Source organism: Strongylocentrotus purpuratus, unplaced genomic scaffold (genome assembly GCF_000002235.5).
Source record: "Strongylocentrotus purpuratus isolate Spur 01 unplaced genomic scaffold, Spur_5.0 spur5_scaffold_7, whole genome shotgun sequence".
Taxonomy (NCBI): domain Eukaryota; kingdom Metazoa; phylum Echinodermata; class Echinoidea; order Camarodonta; family Strongylocentrotidae; genus Strongylocentrotus; species Strongylocentrotus purpuratus.
The window spans coordinates 11,834,847-11,854,757 of NW_022145613.1; the positions used below are offsets into that span (position 1 = coordinate 11,834,847).

At 37.0% G+C, this 19,911-nt stretch overlaps 1 protein-coding gene and 1 long non-coding RNA gene across 2 annotated transcripts; one reads left to right on the forward strand and one right to left on the reverse strand.

Moving 5' to 3' along the window:
- Window positions 1-5,003: 5,003 nt before the first annotated feature.
- Window positions 5,004-5,913, forward strand: LOC115919986. The gene is made up of 2 exons (XR_004062107.1): window positions 5,004-5,131; window positions 5,823-5,913. It is a non-coding gene; the product is annotated as an uncharacterized LOC115919986 (long non-coding RNA).
- An 836-nt stretch (window positions 5,914-6,749) lies between these two features.
- On the reverse strand, window positions 6,750-17,420 carry LOC100888988. Its single transcript, XM_003724159.3, has 6 exons — window positions 17,354-17,420; window positions 16,525-16,723; window positions 14,327-14,349; window positions 11,179-11,337; window positions 9,958-10,028; window positions 6,750-8,436 (listed from the first exon to the last, which is right to left on the reverse strand). Exons 2-6 carry the CDS (start codon window positions 16,667-16,669, stop codon window positions 8,262-8,264), a joined length of 573 nt encoding a protein of 190 aa, XP_003724207.2. The 5' UTR covers window positions 16,670-16,723; window positions 17,354-17,420; the 3' UTR covers window positions 6,750-8,261.
- Between the last annotated feature and the right edge of the window lie 2,491 nt (window positions 17,421-19,911).

Genomic DNA, 19,911 nt, shown 5'->3' on the forward strand with positions numbered 1-19,911 from the left:
ACTGACCTAAAGGTTTATAATTAAGATCGCAGCCTGAGCTAAATCCAGGATTTGTTTCAGAATCTGAGGCAAAGTTACCGAGTCACTTTAATAGTCTTACTTACCATGGACATCCTCATCAGCATTAATAATGCTCTTCCTAAAAGACCTCTCAATTATTGGTATATCCATAATTCCTAGGTACCAATTTTAACATGAAGAAGCAACTACTTTTCTGAGGCGATGTTACCGAGTCATTTTAATAAATCAACCTGCAATTTCAATAGCCATGTGCGTCGTCACATATTAAAACGTGCAAACATGGCAAATTACCCTTTTGTTGACTTTTTGAAAGTAGTTATGTCGACAAGGGTCAAGGGTCGAAGTTCAAGTGAGATACCCACCCATATCGAATTACGAAAAGAAAGAGAAAATGAATATACAGGGAAAGGTATAATAAAAGATGAAAATAAGGAAATGGAGAGGTGAAAACCAAAGTCACTATCAAAAGAAGATAATGAAACATATCCCGCACATTTATTCATCTAGCAAGCTTGACGACCCCAATGAAACCAGTGCCCCCTAACTGAAAGGACACGCTAGGCCACTAACTCAAGAAGGACAGATGAAATAGAGACAAACAAGGAAGCTATATAACAGGAAGCCGTACTTCACCTTAAGTACCACACACTTCTGGCACGAAACCATCAAAAAGGGATTTTTTTTTATTGATGCCGTAAGTATTTTATTTTGCAAAACGACATAATTTATCCACAATAACAAAGTCATTAATCCCATATAACGGTTGTACTATTAAAGAAGAAGAAAAAAAATTCCTTTTGCGTAAGGATCGACCTTTGCATATTAAGCCTCAATGTTTCAGAGTATGTAGAAAACCATGAAATCCGAGGCAAGACAAAAACTAATATTATTAATTATCGACGTGCTTCATGATCATAATTATAGGCACATATGGTGGGAGGGGCAAATTACTACACCCCCCCCCCCCCCCCACATGTCTGGAAGGGCCGGTGAGATTTTTTGGAAGAACATTCCTGCAGCTTATTCATTAAGACAAAAGATTACGTCATTTAACGCTATTGTTCGGAAATCTTGTTCTTGTTAGAAAACAATAAAGTCAGGAAACAAAAGATGTTTCGACCCTTTCCTCTTTTTAATAACCCTGGACCTACCCCAATACTGTTTATATATCTTAGACAAATCTATGGCGTTATAATAACAATAATAATCATATATTATGTTTACCCAGGAAAGTCTCAGAATTATCAAAGCTGTTCTTCCTGGCATTTGCCAGGTACTTAAACATCTGAGTGGAGCTCTTCTTCTTCTTGATTTGATTTTGTTTGGCAATCAGTCACAATGACGATTTTTGCCACACACTATTTTATGAATTATTTATATACCGGTATATACATATGTACAATTTCATGTCATAAATGACTATTTTTAGGATTGATAAGCACCGTTTCTGTAAATGCGGAGTAATGTCTGTCCAAAGGACTGATTTTCGAACCCTCGTCCCTTGGATTGAGATTCACGTGAGTGAATCAATAAACTACGCCACTTCAACGTTGACCCACCCATCACTACGTTCATATCTCCAGCTGATGTTATACGCTTATAACTCGAATGCAATCATAGACCCGTACTCTAGTGGTTTAGAACCTTTGACTAAACAAATATTATAAGCCTGAAGGTCATCGGTTCAAGTCCTGGCAGGACACTTCTGTTCCTAACTTTTTTTTGTTCCTAAAACTGCAAATCGATTTTTTTTTTTTTTTTTTTTTTAAATTTTATTTGTTTATTTATTTTTTATTTTTTTAATATTTTTTAAAATAATAAATCCTCTCTATTCGCCGTATACAAGGAAACGCGGTATGATGTTAATGTCGTACAATCATGAGAATGTATAGATGCGTTAGAATAAGAACAATCGAAATTACTTTCGAAAAATCAATCTAAGGTTATTTCCAGTGATTTATTCCATCGCCAATTGGAATGTGGGAGCACCTTAACACCGCATGACGTCATTGTTTAAAGTAAAGTATCAAATACACATGTGTTAAAGGGGAGAACATGCCATATAAAATCGTGTTAAATTTATCTGCAAAATATATCTACAGGCTTCCGACCCATGTTTGGACACCCATGTTGTACTACCCTATAACGTCTATACTTGTAATACTAGCATGAGCAGGATTTTGTCAATGCCCGTCTCCAAAGCAACACCCATCTTCCCTGTCCTTTCCTTTTCGTTCCTTTTTCTTTAATACCTTTATCAGCGCATCAAATCTGAACCTCTATGCTAGCTCGGCCTCGATAAAAGCTTCAAAAAATGACATTTTACAGAGTTCACCCGAAAAAAAAGGAAGCAAAAGAGAGAGGAAAGGGTAAGAGGTATAGGGGAATCTCTACGGAAAGGCCAAGGCAATGCAAGTCTTTTAAATGTACTATGCAAGCCAACTCGGTCTTCTTTGTCAAATCACTGCTCCCCAGTTGATTCAAATACAAAGGGCAAGTTACCGGTAATTAACGGTATATCGGCTATTTTTAAATGATTTTTTTTCCTTTTCTGAGGTGTATAATAATGGGCAAGCGCAGAGCGGAAGAGGGGAAACTAACGTATGCTACTCTATTCATCGTAATTTTTCCTGACATTTTGATTTAAGCATGCAATAAGGGCGTGTGGATGGGAGACGTATATCCAGAGTGTTATTCGGTATTAGAGCCGGTAAAATAGCCTTTGTGCAACAGGCATGGATTGCACGGATATCTTAAAGGGCAACGTGAGAGAGAACTCTGTCGGAGGGATTTCATTTTTTTTAATGCATGTCAATTAAAAGGTCTATAATTTGTACATGTTTGAATGCATCTAATAAGGGACCATTGTAGTGCTGTACCATCGACTTAGTATAAACAAAAGCATGGAGTTTTCTTTTGTTTAGGATATCACAATATAGAAGACAATTGTTCGATATATACAGTAATAGCGAGGGAATGACGTCACAACCTAAAGTTGCAAATAATTTGTCTTCGACAGATATCTTCTTATTTTATCTTTGTCAAATCATCAACTATCTCATTAACAGTCTCGTTTTATCTTTAAAACAAGACGTCATCAACGTGAGTTGGTGTAATCTTAAAGACTATCAAGGCTTCTTGAGAGTTCAAACCAATATAAATTAATGGTAATAAAGATGATAAAGACGACAGCAATTTCGTAACAAGGATAAGTGGCATTGAAAAAAGGGCGTTGCACGTCTATCAAATTACTTCTTTTTGATAAGGAAAAATATTCAAATTAGGGAGTAGATGAAATCAACAGATGAGGCTTTATGTGTTAATTTTTATGATTGAAGAAGAGAATAATGGGGTCTTTTATATGCATATTATCCTGCATGTTATAACTGGGAGGGCAATCGTTGACGCTTTGCTTTCGGCATATTTCAGCATTCTTATGTAAATTATGTCTACATTATATATATATATATGTGTGTGTGATATATATCAATTATGTTTCCGCCGATCATGTGTATAATTTCTGAATTATTATGGACAAACAAAATGCCCATCTCGAAGGTAAAATCTTATTTCGTTCTCCTATCGGATATAGACAACATATTTTTCATTCTAACGTTACAAGAACCTCTACTATAAACAGATGTGTATAATATATATCCGTCAAAAACCATAAGAGCTGTGGTCGCATGTCCTTTTTTATCACATAAAGTCAAAAGAGCTTTATAAATGGATTTCAGGAGCTTGCTAATATACTCTACGCAGGCTTTAAAAGCTTCTGATTCATGACCATACACTTTGATTCCGAGGTATTTTGAATATCGTGGAAACGAAGACTTCCATCGTGTGAGAAACTATCAAAAGGATGAATCAAAGGCGGAAGGTTTTCACGAAGGAAATGGGTGGATTCAGGATGGAATGCGTTTAATTCTGAACAACAGTTGTATGTGTCTTGGGAGAAAAAAAAGCTGCAATTCGGCCAGTGCAAAATATAATCTTCTGACGAGCAGGGGCTGAGGTGTTGGGAGTAGTAATGCATTGAAACCGTTAGGTTCCGAGTTCGAAACCGAATCGGTATATTAATATTGTTACCTTTAATTAAGTATTGCATCGATTTGTTAAGTTTACTACGGCTTACCTTTTCACCAATAAGGTATATTTAAACATCAACATCAAAATTTAAAGCAGTATCATTATTTATACTAGTATTTTTTTTTCCTCATGTTTATTCGCCTGTACTTGTACTTGGAACTGGTGGGGGAAAAAAAAATACTAGTAATACAAAAGAGGGAGGATGATAAAAGATAGGGGAAGAAGTGTAAAAAGCGGTTGGCCTCCCATGACTGCACACCCCCCCCCCCCTAAATCAATGCAGTCTTGTTCTCTCACATTCAGTTAAAGGTAAAGACCATTTATGGTCATGCGATTGCATTGTGAAAGAAACGTTGTGGAATCGATCAGAAAAGGTTGATCATCTAGCATCTAGCATCTGCAAGGTTCTGGAATCATCAAAATGATAAGAAATTTGGCCCATTCTTCGTAAAGTTACAAGCACTATACACAGAAAGATGTATATGGGACTACCCTATATCTCTCACAGACCATGAGAGAAACAAATTTACCAAATATATGAATTAGTAGGCGGTTTCCCGGTAATTTTTTTATCATCATGTATTAGTCAAAACATATTCTTTCACATGATTGGTAATGAGAGCTTCCATTTCATTTTTTGAAATTGGGGCGTTTCCAATACTGGTCTTTACCTTTAATGTAGTTAGTCCGGTCGATACCCATACTTCTACTGCTACTACAGGCTTTTGCAGATATACACCTGTATGAGGAAAACATTCGGCCATGCGCCACGCCCCTTTTTTCATCAAACCTTATTCGTTTATCTGTACACTTGTCATGGAATGACCCTTTTCTTGTTCTGAAAGTTATGTTTTAAGACTTGTGACGAGACTAGAAGAAATAGTTCGGAGAGGAAGACGAGAGTTGTTATCTACGTAATGGCAGTTCGCCAACAGCGACGACAGTCGCTAACAGTTTAGCAGTTTGCTTGCAGTTTCAGCATTTCTATGTTGAGATGGGAACTCTTTAGATAATCCTTAAGGTATGTTTATTCATTGAGTTATATTTCTTAAAATACAGTGCTGTAAAATGCCACTGAAAGTAGTTGCAAGTTATAGATTACAGTTGCACTATGCTATGGAAGCGATAGCCTAGATCTACCGGTATATGAATAGTCTATGTATAGTGACGTGAAACGAATCGCGAATATGGATTCGTTGAAAGTTTGATCGATAGTTTAGACGGTCTTTTGAAGACCTTTTCCTTTGTGAAAAGATAAAGTAGTTCAAAATTGATGGTTGTCAGGAAGATGATATGTGAATTTAACTTAGTTATGAGCATGGGTAGACTTTGAATAAGTTAAGACCAAATTATGTTTACTTGCGTATGTACGTGTGAAGGTATCTTAGTTACGAGAACCTCTTCACGCACGATGTAATGTGCGGATGAATATCATTTTAGAGATAACGTGATAAGTTCATGATTGTTAGTCTCATTTTAGGGCTTGAGAAAGTTTCTTGTTTGTGTTATTGATTATTCTTTTGTCTATGGTTATGCATTTATGCTTCTTTAAAGATTTGTGGTTTATCGAAAGTTGACATATTATTATAACTATAAAGTTTAGAATTACTGACACACGAATGGAACTTGAGTACATGTGGAAATTGGATTTCTAAGTGTTAAACGTATATCAAGAACATGTATTTAGTGTTTTCATTTGTTGTATTTTGCAGGAATTATCCCACACAGTTGTTGAATTTTTCTCTTCACTTTCCAATGATGGTCCACGACAGTGTCACAATAAAGGAACCAACATGAGTTAAACGGATGTCTCCTTTGTTTCATCATTGAATTGCAACAACGTGTCTAAAGCTAGAACTCACATAAATCCTTTGAGTCCGTATTCCATCACACACTGCACATGGATTTTTCTAATTTCGCAGTCCCCCCCCCCCCCCCTCCCTACCACTACCATCAACCATTCTGGACGCACGTCTAAATAATCCCTCTAATTCATCTGCTAGCCGCATCAAGAAGAAACCAAGAATCTATACAAAACTGGGGAGGCAGATTAAAAGATAGAGGGCGCAAAATAGCTCGAATACGATGCAATGTCCATTTCCGCAAACACTATTTCATCCACCCTAAAAAAATTGAATTACCTCTACTGATTATTTTGCTGCATTGTACATTTAAAGAACTGTACATATCTGTGCGTGCAATCTGTTGTGGTATTGTGTAAATGTATACTGTATTTTTTTGTGATTTCGTCTTGTGTTTTGATTATAAAGGCATTCCTCGTTAAACTTTAAATAATAAATGAATATTATTGAAAGAATATAATTGTATATAAATATGTTAAGGAAATACAATGACGAGAAGAATGACTAAAGGTATTTTAATTCAGCATTTGGCTAACTGCAGCCAAAAATATTGTCCAGGAAGGTTTATGGGGTTTCAGAAAGTTCATACTTAGCTTATTTTGATAGTTATGAATAAAATTCCTCACTTGTTCGAGAGCCGCTTGCATTCCTTTGACACTGCCTGTGATGGCTAATGACAATGGGAGGATGTAAAATGAAATACCAGGTTGGAAATGTTTGAAAATTAAATCACTTGCAAGACATTAAACACCAAGACCCAACCTCGGACACAGATCAAATGTTTAAACATCCGTTTATATTTATACGCTCAATCAAATACATATACATTCCAGATAATAAACCACATACAGGTATGTAAATTTGAATCGAGTTTTCAACAAGGCTTACCTATACTACTACATAATTACACTTATTGATAATACAGCATGTTCGAGCTCTTTTCAAACCGTTAAGAAATTATTTTTTTAAAGATGGAAAGTAATGTCCGTTTTTTTTTTTACAATCACATTAACCTACAGATGAATATAACGCAGTACTACATGCATATAAAAGACCTTATAATACACACCATAATTTAATTAGAACAACACACAGAGCCACTAAATTTTTCATATTTCTCCTAAGACTAATTTTGTAAAAAAAAACTTAAGAGTGTACCAGATTAGGATTACGATTTGTGGATAACAATAATTTACAAAATCAACCCCAAAAAGCTGTACCCAGCATTCAATGAGCTAACAGATAAGGAGTATGACGAAAATAATGAATAACAGAAACTGCTGTGCACAGAACCAGAGTCAGAACTTCATGTTCCTATAATTATCAAATGAGATTGTAAAGACAATTGCGAGAAATCAACCTAAGGCAATATCATTAACCTAGTCAGCTGTCCGAACATATTTACAATGATGTATTATGTAATCACGATATGATTTCTATAGCATACCTATACGTTAGAGATGAAATTGCCCTTGTGTTTATATGTGCAACAGTCTATGTGGTCATGTTTTTTTCTTCTTTTTTTTTCCTGTGTTTCAACCAAAAACACAAATACACATGTACTGCCAGTTAATCAATGTTAAAGGATCTTTTATCTTAAGAGGGCAACATCAAATACAATGTACCCAATTTCAGGCATATCCGCAGCAAAAGCTTGCATCATTTGCCCAATTGGATCGTTCTGATGTTCCGTAAATCAGATTTTTCAAATGCATTATTGAGATTACTAACATCTGGCATGAACAGTTGAAATGAAATGCAATTCCACAAATCAAATGCAAGTTGATATTGTCTGTTTGAAGCCATGAGGCACAGCTCTACAGTAAACAAGTTTTTTGGGGAAGGGGGCTTCAGGTTGTTTGTATGCATGAGCCTCATGTAAAAATGTCAAATTTCAGGCGGGGGGGATCAAACTTAGAATTTGGGCGTCCATGTGTTCTGGGCTGCATTTAGTGTTGACACCCTGCAGAAGTGCATTACATCTGTGTCTTCATATTATTTAGCTCAATCAGGGTGACCAAAAATTTTTCCTGCATACTTTCTATTTTGGCATTCAATTTAAGCCTGCGGTAGAGATTGTTGAATTCATGTTAAGAGAATATAGGAAGGGCAGGACATCTGTGTTAAAGTGTAAGTGTTGACACCCTGCAAAAGAGCATTATATTGTGTAATAAAGTGTAAGAGTTAACGCCATTCTGGCTCCAAACAGACAATTTCAACCCAGCCCCATAGCCCTTGCAAGAGATGCAGGAGGCCCATCGATGACTAAAATAATGATAGGGACTCCCTCTAAGCACCTGTTGAGGGGTCTTTCTCAGGTCCGATGTTTGCATAGAGCACGTCGTACGTATTCAGTGCATTTGACGGGAAGGATCCTAGCGTGTTGACCAGGTAATCTCTGCCCCCTCGGTTTATGGCGTTTAGCTCCACTGTGAACCTCACCTGCACGTAGGTTCCATTTTGCCTGCATGAAGGATTATTAAAAACAATAATAACTACATTTATACTGCGCACATATCCATCCATATCCATCTTATTAGTAGTAGTACATGTATTACCCCGGCTTTTTCCCAGCTGCCCTAAAGTGCTGAAAGCTATAAGAAGTGCTACTTATAGCTGCTTGCGCCCTCTACAGCCAAGAATGCCTAAGCAGTTCCTGTTGATCCCCCCACAATGCCCCTTTCTTATGTTAATTGAGAGCTGATTTGATGAGATAACGACCTGCGAGTGACCTTGCAGGGAGGTCTAATCCCTCCATGCCTAACTAGTGCCGAGAGGCTTTAAAGCATGATGAAGTAACTTTCTACCAGGCACCCATTAACATCACCTGGGTGGAGAATGGCAGATGTAAATTAATGTATTGCCAAAAAGAATTAGTGCCGCAGCGTCACTAGAACTGCAAACCCTGTGATCCGACATATCAACTACCGGTAGATAAGAAGAGAACGATAAGAGGCGTCGTAGTTCAGCGGTGTAAGCACCTGAATGGAGATGCACAGGTCAAAGGTTATCTACATTGATTCTCCCCACCCAGGTGTTACATGAGTACCCAATATAGGATGCGAAGGTCAATGCCGTGGGTTAGAACAGGTGCGCTCCTATAAGGTCAAAGGTTATCTATATTGCTTCTCCCCACCCAGGTGTTACATGGGTACCCAATAGGATGCGAAGTTCAATGTCGTGGGTTAGAACAGGTGCGCTCCTATAAGGTCAAAGGTTATCTATATTGCTTCTCCCCAACCAGGTGTTACATGGATACCCAATAGGATGCGAAGGTCGATGTGGTTGGATTAGAACAGGCGCGCTCCTAAAATCACACCTGTCAGGAGAAAACTCCCTAGGGAGTGGAGGTTGTGCAATATGAGTAGGTATTTCTTTATCATAATTTATAATCCTTATTTGCATGATATGGCTATTTTATCATGATACTGGAAATTTTGTAAAGGACGTTGGCTTTATTACCAGCTGTGGAGGAGGCGTGGTCTAGTAGATACGTCACCGGACTGTGGATCCCATAGTTCTTACTTCGAGTCCAACCGTGGCGCTAATATCCCCTGGCAAGATATTTATATACATTTGCTTCACTCCACCCAGGTTAGGAAAATGGGTACCTGGCAAGCATTAATTCTTTAAAATACTAGAGCGCCATAATGGCAGCCATGCTAAAGCAGGGGTAATAGATGAAGAGTGCCAGAAGTGTCAAATTTGACAGACATAAGCGCTTTACAAGAACCCACTATTATAATTATCGAATTTTTCAGAAATAATCGACAGTCGGCGTTAAGACACTTGCCGCTGTGACACTTTCTCCATGTCAATTTCCTACACTCACCAAACTCTAAACCTGTGCCGATCGCTAGACATAATACTAACCCTAAGCTAAACCCTACACCTATCCATATCAAGCCTGAAGCAATTGTAGCAGAAGAAATGTTGCATCGGAAAGTGTTGCTTCACCATATAGCGGGGCTGTGTCTATACTTACACCAACTGGGTCACAAAAGTTTGTTGGTACAGGTACTTTGCCGCACTGGTGACATTATATACCTCATCCATCTACAGGAAAGAAAGATATAACAAAGAATGTTTGGACTTAAATGTTTGATGTAAAAAAAAAAAATAGACCAGTTCATAGATAGCACATGCTACAAAGGCCCCCATATTATCTTTTAAACATGGAAAAGACACACTTTATGCATTTTGGAATATCCACTGCCAGCTTGCATGAATTGCTTCACGAAAACATTATGTTTGCCCTCTTGAAAAGAATACATGTACTTCCACCTGTGTATCATATAATGCACTGCCAGTGCATAAATGAATAGTGATTATATAACTTTTATTAACATGTATTCAGTATTTTTCTTCATGGGTTTACAGTTTCATACAAATTACTTCTGTCTGCCCATGAGACGATGAGCACATGTTATGTAATATCTACAATACCGGAAATAATTTTAGATACTCTTTTGAAAATTAAACAGTTCCAAATAAGTTCACTTTTTTAAAGAAAAATGGGGGGGGGGTGGACAAACTACAAAGGTCAAGAAGAGTTCTGGTCATGAAAAACAAATTTGAAAGCAACTTGATAAATAATTTATTTATTAGCGTGATATTACTAATAAAACAATGTGCAAAGTATTATAAAATTATGGTTGGGTTAAAGTGGATTTTGAGAGGATGAATCTTAGTCTGAATCTTGCTGTTGCTTTTGCTTGCTTTTAATCCAGACAACTTAAGCCATAACTCCCTATCTCCACTAGGACATGCAAATCCCCGATGATGTTACTTCATATTCAATGTCTCAAAGATGTACTACATAATAACTAGAGTCGTAGAAAATGACCCTCTATTGTGTTCATTTTCAAGAAAATTTTCCACATCAAAAACACGTACAGTTGCGAGCAACTAGTACTGAAATATAGTACAAGGACCTGAAAATCAAATACCCTACTGCTGTGCCACTGGAAACATCCTGAATTTGTACAGTAGGGGGGGGGGCTCCTAATCCAAGAAATTATACAATTACGGTACAAAGTTTTGTTTCTTGTGTCTTGTGCACTTAAATATTTTCAGGGTACATGCTAATGAGTTTTGAAGGGGGTATGGGGTAGGATGGGGTGGGCAGGTCGGATGTGCCACGCCACCCCTCCCCTTATCTGCTACTAATTGTTCCCCTAGGTGGAGACATGCTATTTGAGCTTACCGCTCCTGTGAAATTTCGGAAGAAGGCAGTTGTTGCCGGGGCTCGGCCATCGTTCAAGTAAGTGCCATAGGCTTTGTCCATGACGAACGTCCCTTCAAAATTTCCTATGACTGCGGGCCCAAATGTTGTCGTCGTCATCGTTGGGGGCTGGGTTGTGGTCTGAAATTGGAACAGAAAATGAGTAAAATCCTTAGGTCAAAACGGGTGTCCTAAATGACCCTTTCACCTGTCAACTTTCTCGTGCTACTGGTCATTTTTACAACCCCCTTTGTTCTAAAAGACCTTCACATCCTATTAGAATTGTATATTTCATCCTAGTCAGGTAAGTGGTCGATTTAATGTAAACGTTCTCCAAAAAAGCGATCTCCCCCCTACTTGGTGCGAGCCAAAGATGGCATGATCCCCTAAATGTGTATGCCTCGGTTGTATAAATTTATGGATCATGTTATCTTTGGCTTAGTCTACTTAAAAGCCTTTAGAGATTTTGGTATTTCAACTGGAGATATCCTTAACAGAAGTAGTATTTAGAGTCAGTTTTGTTAACATAGTAAAGTGGTATTGAACCCACAAAGTACAAAGCAAAATATTTTCTGGCAATAAATCCACTTTAAAGGTAGGGTATACCTTTTGCAGCCAGCATCAAATTCTATGGAACTTTGCAGGAATTATGAATATGTCACGTATGTTCTATCTCTGAAATTTAATGGTTAGTAGTGTCCTATAGTCTTCAAATTATGCAAGGAAAAAAATTATATAAACGATTAAGGATTAAGAAAGAACATTGTCTTAAGTGGGGCTTGCCGCTTATTATATAATAAAGTATTTTACCCTTCTCTAACACTTAAAGAGACGGTTGAGTTCTGGGAAGAGGTGAACAATAATTTGTGAGCTATTTTGTGAGTTATTATGAAAGTGCGGAAGAACTTCAGATAAAAAATGTTCCCTGAAAAGCATGGCTCTTCAAATGCTTTCATATTCTAAATGTGGCATGTAACAACATACAAATCGAGACGTGTTCGTGTAGCCCCATATACATCTTTCCGTCTACAGTGCATGTAATTTTACCTAGACTGGGCCTAGAACCTTGCAGTACACACCAATACTTGCTAGATGATCAACCTTTTCTGGTCGATTCCACACCGTTTCTTTCATGATGCAATTGTATGACCCGAACTCAACTGTATCTTTAACATCTTACACTTAACAGCTGATTGCACACACACACACACACACATATATGTACAAATATTAACATGCTTTTCTCATAAAACGTAATTGTCTGCATCTCTATTTAAATATATTTAAAGTGGGGCTTGATTTTACATGAGGAGTAATACGTTCCATGAAATCTGCCCTTTAAAGAAATGTTTTTAGAGACAGAAATGTTAATAAATGGTATAAGGATTGTCTAGTTCCATATGAATGAACACTGTTGCGTTTTTTTGGGGGGACCAAAAAAAAAAAAAAAAAAGTGTTCTCTTACCCTACCCCCCCCCCCCCCGCTTATTCAGCGGCTGACTGAGTCGTTTTTTCGGCCCGATTTAAAAATGTTAAACCCCCCCCCCCTGCGTACGCGCCTGTATGCTACTATGGTTATAAACTAGGGGACCTATGCCCTTTAGTCATAAATGACAGTAATGAGGATTAATGCCCCACAAAAGAGCACTCATATAGCAAATCGACACGGTTTTGATCCTGGGGCCTCACAGTTACGAGATCATTGCTTTGCCACTGAACCATGACTGTACGCAGCGGGGGCTAGGGTAGGGGGCAGTTCCCACAAATAATTTTTTTTTAAAAATGCAAACAATTATCAATAATTCACTGAATTTCCCCCCGGTCCCCAACAGAAAAAAATCTTCTGTGTGCCCATGCCTTGAGCCATAATGCATGGCCGTACAGAGGATTTTTCTATGTTGGATAATAATTGAATTTTCTTTGAATATACCATTAAAAAATGTTCTGAAGCTCATATCTAAATCGTGTCGCTAAGCTATCTTAATCGTTATCAGACAAAAATTAATTTGAATCATCCGCATATCAAATACATTGAAATATTTGTGAAGCATGAGTAATACCATACATGTATTCAAGAAATAATAACGATCCCACTGTCGAGCCTTAAGGTACACCACATCCTATGGTTTTAAAATAAGATTTAATGTTATTAAAAAGAACATATTGTTTTCGATTCGTTAAATAGCTTTCAAACCATTTTAACACAACACCTCGTATTCCATTATATTGTTCGATTTATCTAAGAGAATTTTGTGACCAACGTATCAAATGCCTTACTAAGTTCGAGAAATATTCCTAACATAATTTGTTTATTATCTAAGGCATTTTGAATTTAAAAGCAAAACCAATTAGTGCATAGGATGTATAGTGACAAGCTCTAAAACCATATTTACTATCCGATAATAAATTACATTGGTTCAAAATATATAGCAGTCTATTATTAAAAACATCTTTCTAAGATTTTGGAGGAAACAAATTTAACTCACATTTGGATCTTCATTTCCTTTATTTCCTTATTTCATTAATATCACGTTACATAATTGTCTGATTTATTACGTTTTATCTGATAGCTTGATGTACAAAATACAGGAAATTTAACACTAATATCCGCAAGTATCATTCCTGATAAAACATCATCAATGTTATCTGTAAAAATATTATCAATCAGTGATATTGAATGATCAGTGAAGCGAGTTGTGTAATAAATTACTGGATACCTCGATTGTGTCATAAATAAATCTATACAAATCATTTGTTTTGGAGCGAGAGTCGACATTCAATAAAATACTATTATAATCTTCAATAAGATATACATAGTTGTTTCTTGTATTTACAATTTTAGAACTGAATTTATTGATTTAAAAAAATATATATTTTCAAATTCACCCGTAGGTCTATAAATAGCACCAATAATAATATTTGTATTTGAATTTTGAATCTCAATAAAAATAGAATCCATACAATTCACACTTATATCTAAATCTACTCAACAATGATCACGGTCTGTAAACAAATAAGATAAAAGAAGATACCCTTAATTAAGATCAAACTATAACATTATCCTCTAGATATTACAATTGTATGGGATACATGATCATGTGAACTTTTTTGTTTGTTCTGAAACACTTACCATTTCCTGGTCAACACTTGAAGCTGTCCAATAATATCAAGAGAAAGGGAGGGGGGAAAAGAGGAAATTGAGAGAGTTAAATTCACATAATACATAATAGGACCACAATTTTCCCTTTTCATGAATGAAATTGAAAATGAAAACGTTCAATTATATTTTTTTTATATTTGTAATGTAATGAAATATAATGCTTAAATCTTCGTTAAAGCCCCTTTTAAGTGTTGGGAGCCACAAATTTGCCAAAGATTTGATGGTGCTGGAAGAAAAAAAAATGATGAAAGTAAACAAAAATTAGGTTTTCTGTTCTACGCAGATAATCTAAAGTATGTATTCTTTCATCAATATTCGACTTCAAACACATTTTTTGAGAATCCTTGCAGAAATGTGTACCTTTAATTACATCCTCTCTCACATTATGATACAATTAAAGTGAAATTTTGCCATTAAATATGTGGGGCTTCAACAATTTAGAGGGACATTAAGTGCCATGTTACAAATTATATCATTCACCTGTAGGCTGTTACAAATAATTGTATTTCTATAGTCAGAATGCGAATTGCATACATTCCATAGTGTTAAAGGTAGGATAGGCCATAATGTATGTTTCATTTATGCATAACATTCGATTACTTTACAAAAATGGTCTATTGAAGAGACAGTGTCATAGCAGCATCAGCTTATGGGGGCATTACATGGTCTCAATGAAGTGAGAGAGAGAGAGAGAGAGAGAGAGAGAGAGAGAGAAAGAGAGAGAGAGAGAGAGAGGGGGGACGACTATAAGACTGGGGGTGCATAAAAGGGGCTTCATGTAATATGTTCTCCCTCTTGCCATTTCTTACCCTCTCCCTTTTCATTTTTGCCTCTCAATCAGAAAGCAATGCGGGGAGCCTATGCCTACCAACCCCCCCCCCCCCCCCCCCCATGGCATCCTCTACTACGCCACTGCCAGGGGAAAGGGAAGTAAATGTACCTTCATATGATATTATAATAATCTTTAAAGTTTGTTCTATGTTGCTCAGGTAAACACTGTTTTGTAAGTGTTTCAAAAGCCTCTTCTGATAGAAAACGAAATTAAGATCTTAATCGTTTAGTACGTGCAGGTATGCGAATTGGTGAATAGGTCAATTAATTCACTATAATGCCCAAATGCATATAAGTTTTATCACCAGTATCATGTATGTATGTTTAATTGGGTTCTGAAATCCTAAAATTCTTCAGTGATAGGTTACCTCAACTCTTATGATGTTAAATGTTTCCAGGATACATTTGCAAATGTGTAAGAGGATCTATACATTGAAGTAAATATCAACATGTGCATAATGTAGTAAATGACGCAAATATAATATAAGCATGGAATTCATCCAAAACATGTACAACAAAAGAGCAAATATTTGTATGTCATTGGTCCCCTTTTAATAGATTTATAAGACATGATTGGCATGGTAATGAATTGGGTAAAAGCCACCTTCGGTTAAATACTGCCACAATATTTGAGCTGTGATATATATTCTTCAAACAAATTACTGCTTAGAGAGCTACATCAATGTGAAGCTAGTAGTTTTTAAAAAAGGTATCTTTGTCATTATTCCCTACACTAAATCAATTTCATCCGATTTGTTCAAACTTTCAAATTTTCAAACTTCATGCAAAAACATAATACAATGACTAAGTATATCAAATAAAAAATATACATTGAAACAAGGTAAATATAACAGTAATGGTGCGATACAAGTCTTGAAAAACAAAGTATACACAGAAAGCCAAAAAATTACCAAATATGTAGGCCTAACAATAAAGAAATTATGAATTTCGGGAAAACATTGAAGAAAAAAAAGGGAAATGGGGGAAAAAAAGTAGGAGGCAAAAAAAAAAAAAAATAGGAAAGGAAAGTAAACGATTGCATAAGCTCTAGAAAAAGGAGGTTAGATCAGCAGAATGAGGTAGAAAGGGATCGAGTCGAGAGTCAAACAAACCGAGATTCATGCATATACCGAATTAATTCTGTGTAGAAGACATATTTGAATTTCATGGTTTGACTACAGCATAGCAATATGGAGCCCTTAAATCAAGAGAAACACATGTGTTGATGAATGGTACACTTTAAGTAAAGTGTGAAACTTTCCAATCATCAAATGTAGAACATTATATCAAAGGAACATCCTACATCAAGTGAACAGACTTTCATCAATTAAACTTACCTAAAGTTGGGGTACACTGAACAACTTGGTCACTCTTATTATTCTGCGTACATATCACAGCTGTGATGACAGCCGTGATGATGATTATGATGATAATAGCTATGGCCGTAACGAATGCCCCTCGATTATTCCCTTTCCCGTCCATTTCGGTATCGGCTATACTTTTACTGGATCCGAGTCTGAGCTACTTGTATATGCCCTGAAATGAAGGAGAAAAAATGGATAAAAGATGATGCCAAAGCTTGTCATTGTTGTTCGTGATTTCCTATATAATTATCATGAGGATTTAGAATCGACCGATTTTTGCCACAACTTGTATTACCTCTTTCTTTTAAATACCTTTCTCAATTTTCTACTTCTCCTTGATATCTTTTGAAAAATATAAATACAGTTTACACTAAATTATTTATTCGACATATACCCCTTGTAAATTTGATATTTTTTGTGTTTTTCCTAACACGAGAAATAAAGCTGGAATAGTTGAATTCGGGCCTTTGTTGAACTAAAGTACTTCTAAATTTAAACTTCAATATGTCACCTTTAAAAGAACCATAAATCAGGACAAATCAATTTATCACATACTTTAAAAATCACAAAACTTGGTAAGAGTATGAATAATTGGACAGAGATAGCCTGTTTTCTATGAAGGAAGTATAAAATAAACCCGAGAGGCCATAGCATGACAATTTTCCCCTCAGTTTGTCTTTATCTAGACTTAAAACAGTTTGATTTTTTTAAAACATGATTAGAAAGAATTTAGATCTAATTTTCATATAATTTCAAAATAACATCGAAAATCATTGCAAAACATCAAAATATAGCGACTTACTTTCAGCCAGTCTGCCCGTTTACTTAATGGTTGAAAACACTGCGCGCGCTGAGATCGGCAATCACACACAAACTGTTTTGCAAAACCCTCCCACACTAAACCGTCCGATTTACATCAGTAAGAAGCGGTGCTCCGGGGGGGGGGACAGGGGGCACAGCCCCCCCCCCCCCCCAAAAAAAAAAAAAAAATTCAATTCCCCCAAAAGTGCCCTTTTTACTTAGGACAGTGCCCTTATAAATTCGTAAGAAGTGCCCCTTTTGACATAGGAAAAAGGCCTATTTCACTTTGAAAATCCCTCTATTATTTTTCACCTTTTTTAAAGTGCCCCTTTTATGTTTACATATTTCTCTCTTTCCTTCGACAATTTCCCATTTTCCTTTGCAATAATTGTCCATTTTTCATTCTCATGAGTGCCCTTCTTAATATCTAGTAAGTGCCCCTTTGTAAGTACGAGAAGTGCCCCTTAACACTTTTCATAGGTGCCCCCTTCACCTCTGATGATTACCCTATTCAAATTTGAGAAGCGCTCCTTCCCCTTTAAATACACCCTCTTTTTTACTCCGATAAGCGCACCTTTTATTTTCACATGTGCCCCTTTCCTGATGATAAGTGCCCCCCATTAAAAAAGAGCACCTCCCCCTTCTCAAAAATTTTCACCTATGAAAAGTGTCAGTAGTACTCGTAGTCTGTTTGAGGGGTACGTGTAAAGTCTAGGGGGGTCCTTAAGTATAGGGTCAATGAGATCGGATGTTCAGAATACAGGATTTTCTTGAATTCTCCATCGAATTCATACCTCGAAGCTTTCTCCAGCGAATCCGGCCTGGAGATCGATACCCTACTAAAACATGCCCAAAATGACTAAATCTTCATCAATTGTCCAAATAATGGTCATGAATAAAATTCGTAATGTATCTTACCTGTTTCGTGTCAATTTACTTTAATCTGTTTTGGAGTATTTTTCCTAAAAACGAAGGCATTATAATATACACAGACTTTCTCACATGTTTCAAGGAGCATGAGCAGATAAAGGTCATTGCAGACCAAATTGTGAAATTGTGACAGAATATATGTATCGAAAGATAGTCAGAAATTATAATAACGAGTAGAGTGACTAAAGACAAATCCATTTTAATTAAGCCTTTGGCAAATTCTGCAGCCAAAAATATTGTCCAGGAAGGTTTATGTGGTTACAGGAATTTAAACACTTAAGGCCCGGTCACACAGCCTTTCGCGTCTGTATCGCGGGTAAAATTTCGCGATTTTTTTTTGCCCGCGGTTGCCCGTGGTGGAAAATGTGCAAAATTGGCTTACCCGCGGTTTACCCGTGGTATGCCCGCGGAACAGACGCCGGCGACTGTTCCGCGTCCTTATCGCGGGTGAAGCGCGGCGGTACCGCGGCCTACCACGCTTACACGCGGTACACACGCTAATATCACGTGATAACAACGCGGTACAGACGCGGAACAAACGTGCTATGACCGTGCTCCACCCGCGATTACCCGCTAAAATTTCGCATCCAATTCCGCGTGTAACCACGTCTTAACCGCGGCCGTAGCACGTTCGTTCCGCGTCTGTACCGCGTCTTTACCGCGTGTGTACCACGTGTACCACGTGTACCGCCCGCGATTACCCGCGGTCTAAATTTTTGGGCAGCCCAAAACTTTTTCGCGCGGCCAACCGCGTGTGAATTTCTTACCGCGTGTAACGACGGGTAAAGTACGGCTGTATCGCGTCTTTATCGCGACCTCAAAGCGTCCAACAACGTCTGCTTCACGGGCAGAAATTTTTGGCCGTGATTCGGCCGCGATACGCCCGTGGAGGGCTGTGTGATATCGACTGCTTTGAGCAGCCAGACTTCGAATATTAAAGCAGTCGATATATATGTCTATTATATGCCGAATTGAAACAAAAATCTATCAAGAATGCTTACCTTATCATTTTATTAAGTAAAGATTGGTTAAAACATCACGGAAAATCTGAGACACTGTCTGTAATCTTTGCTGGAGAAAATGACCAACAATTTCAATCATTTGTGAATCGCAGACAAAGAGCACTGTATGGTGTCCGCGCTCGCACAAAGAACATTTTAATACGTAAACCAATGGGTATCGCAGCAAAATTTTACTATTTTCATGGTAACCGAAATTTGGAGGGATCTCACTCTTGGACTATTAACCGGTATTGGCATTTTTCGTTTCTTTACGGGAACGTCTAAAATCACGACTCCAATTTCGACCAATCAGATGGCTGGATTTCTTAAGTGAGGTAAATTTGAATACAATTCTTCACTTGTTTGAGAGCTTGAATTTCCTTGATAATGCCCGTACGGCTAATGACAATAGGAGGATGTAAAATGAAATACCAGGTTGGAAATGTTTGAAAATTAAATCACTTGCAAGACATTAAACACTAAGATCCAACCTCGGACACAGATCATATTGTTAAACAACCGTTTATATTTATATGCTCAATCAAATACATATACATTCCAGATAATAAACCACATACAGTAAATTTGAAGCGAGTTTTCAACAAGGCTTACCTAAACTACTACAGAA

Bases quoted from the DNA above. Each gene is read 5' to 3' on its own strand.
- LOC100888988 (XM_003724159.3), bottom strand. From the start codon at position 16,669: ATGGACGGGAAAGGGAATAATCGAGGGGCATTCGTTACGGCCATAGCT. The intron at 10,029-11,178 runs GTAAGCTCAAAT...TCTTTCCTGTAG, and splicing joins TCCGAAATTTCACAGGAGCG to ATGGATGAGGTATATAATGT. The intron at 8,437-9,957 runs GTAAGTATAGAC...TCCTTCATGCAG, and splicing joins ACTTTTGTGACCCAGTTGGT to GCAAAATGGAACCTACGTGC.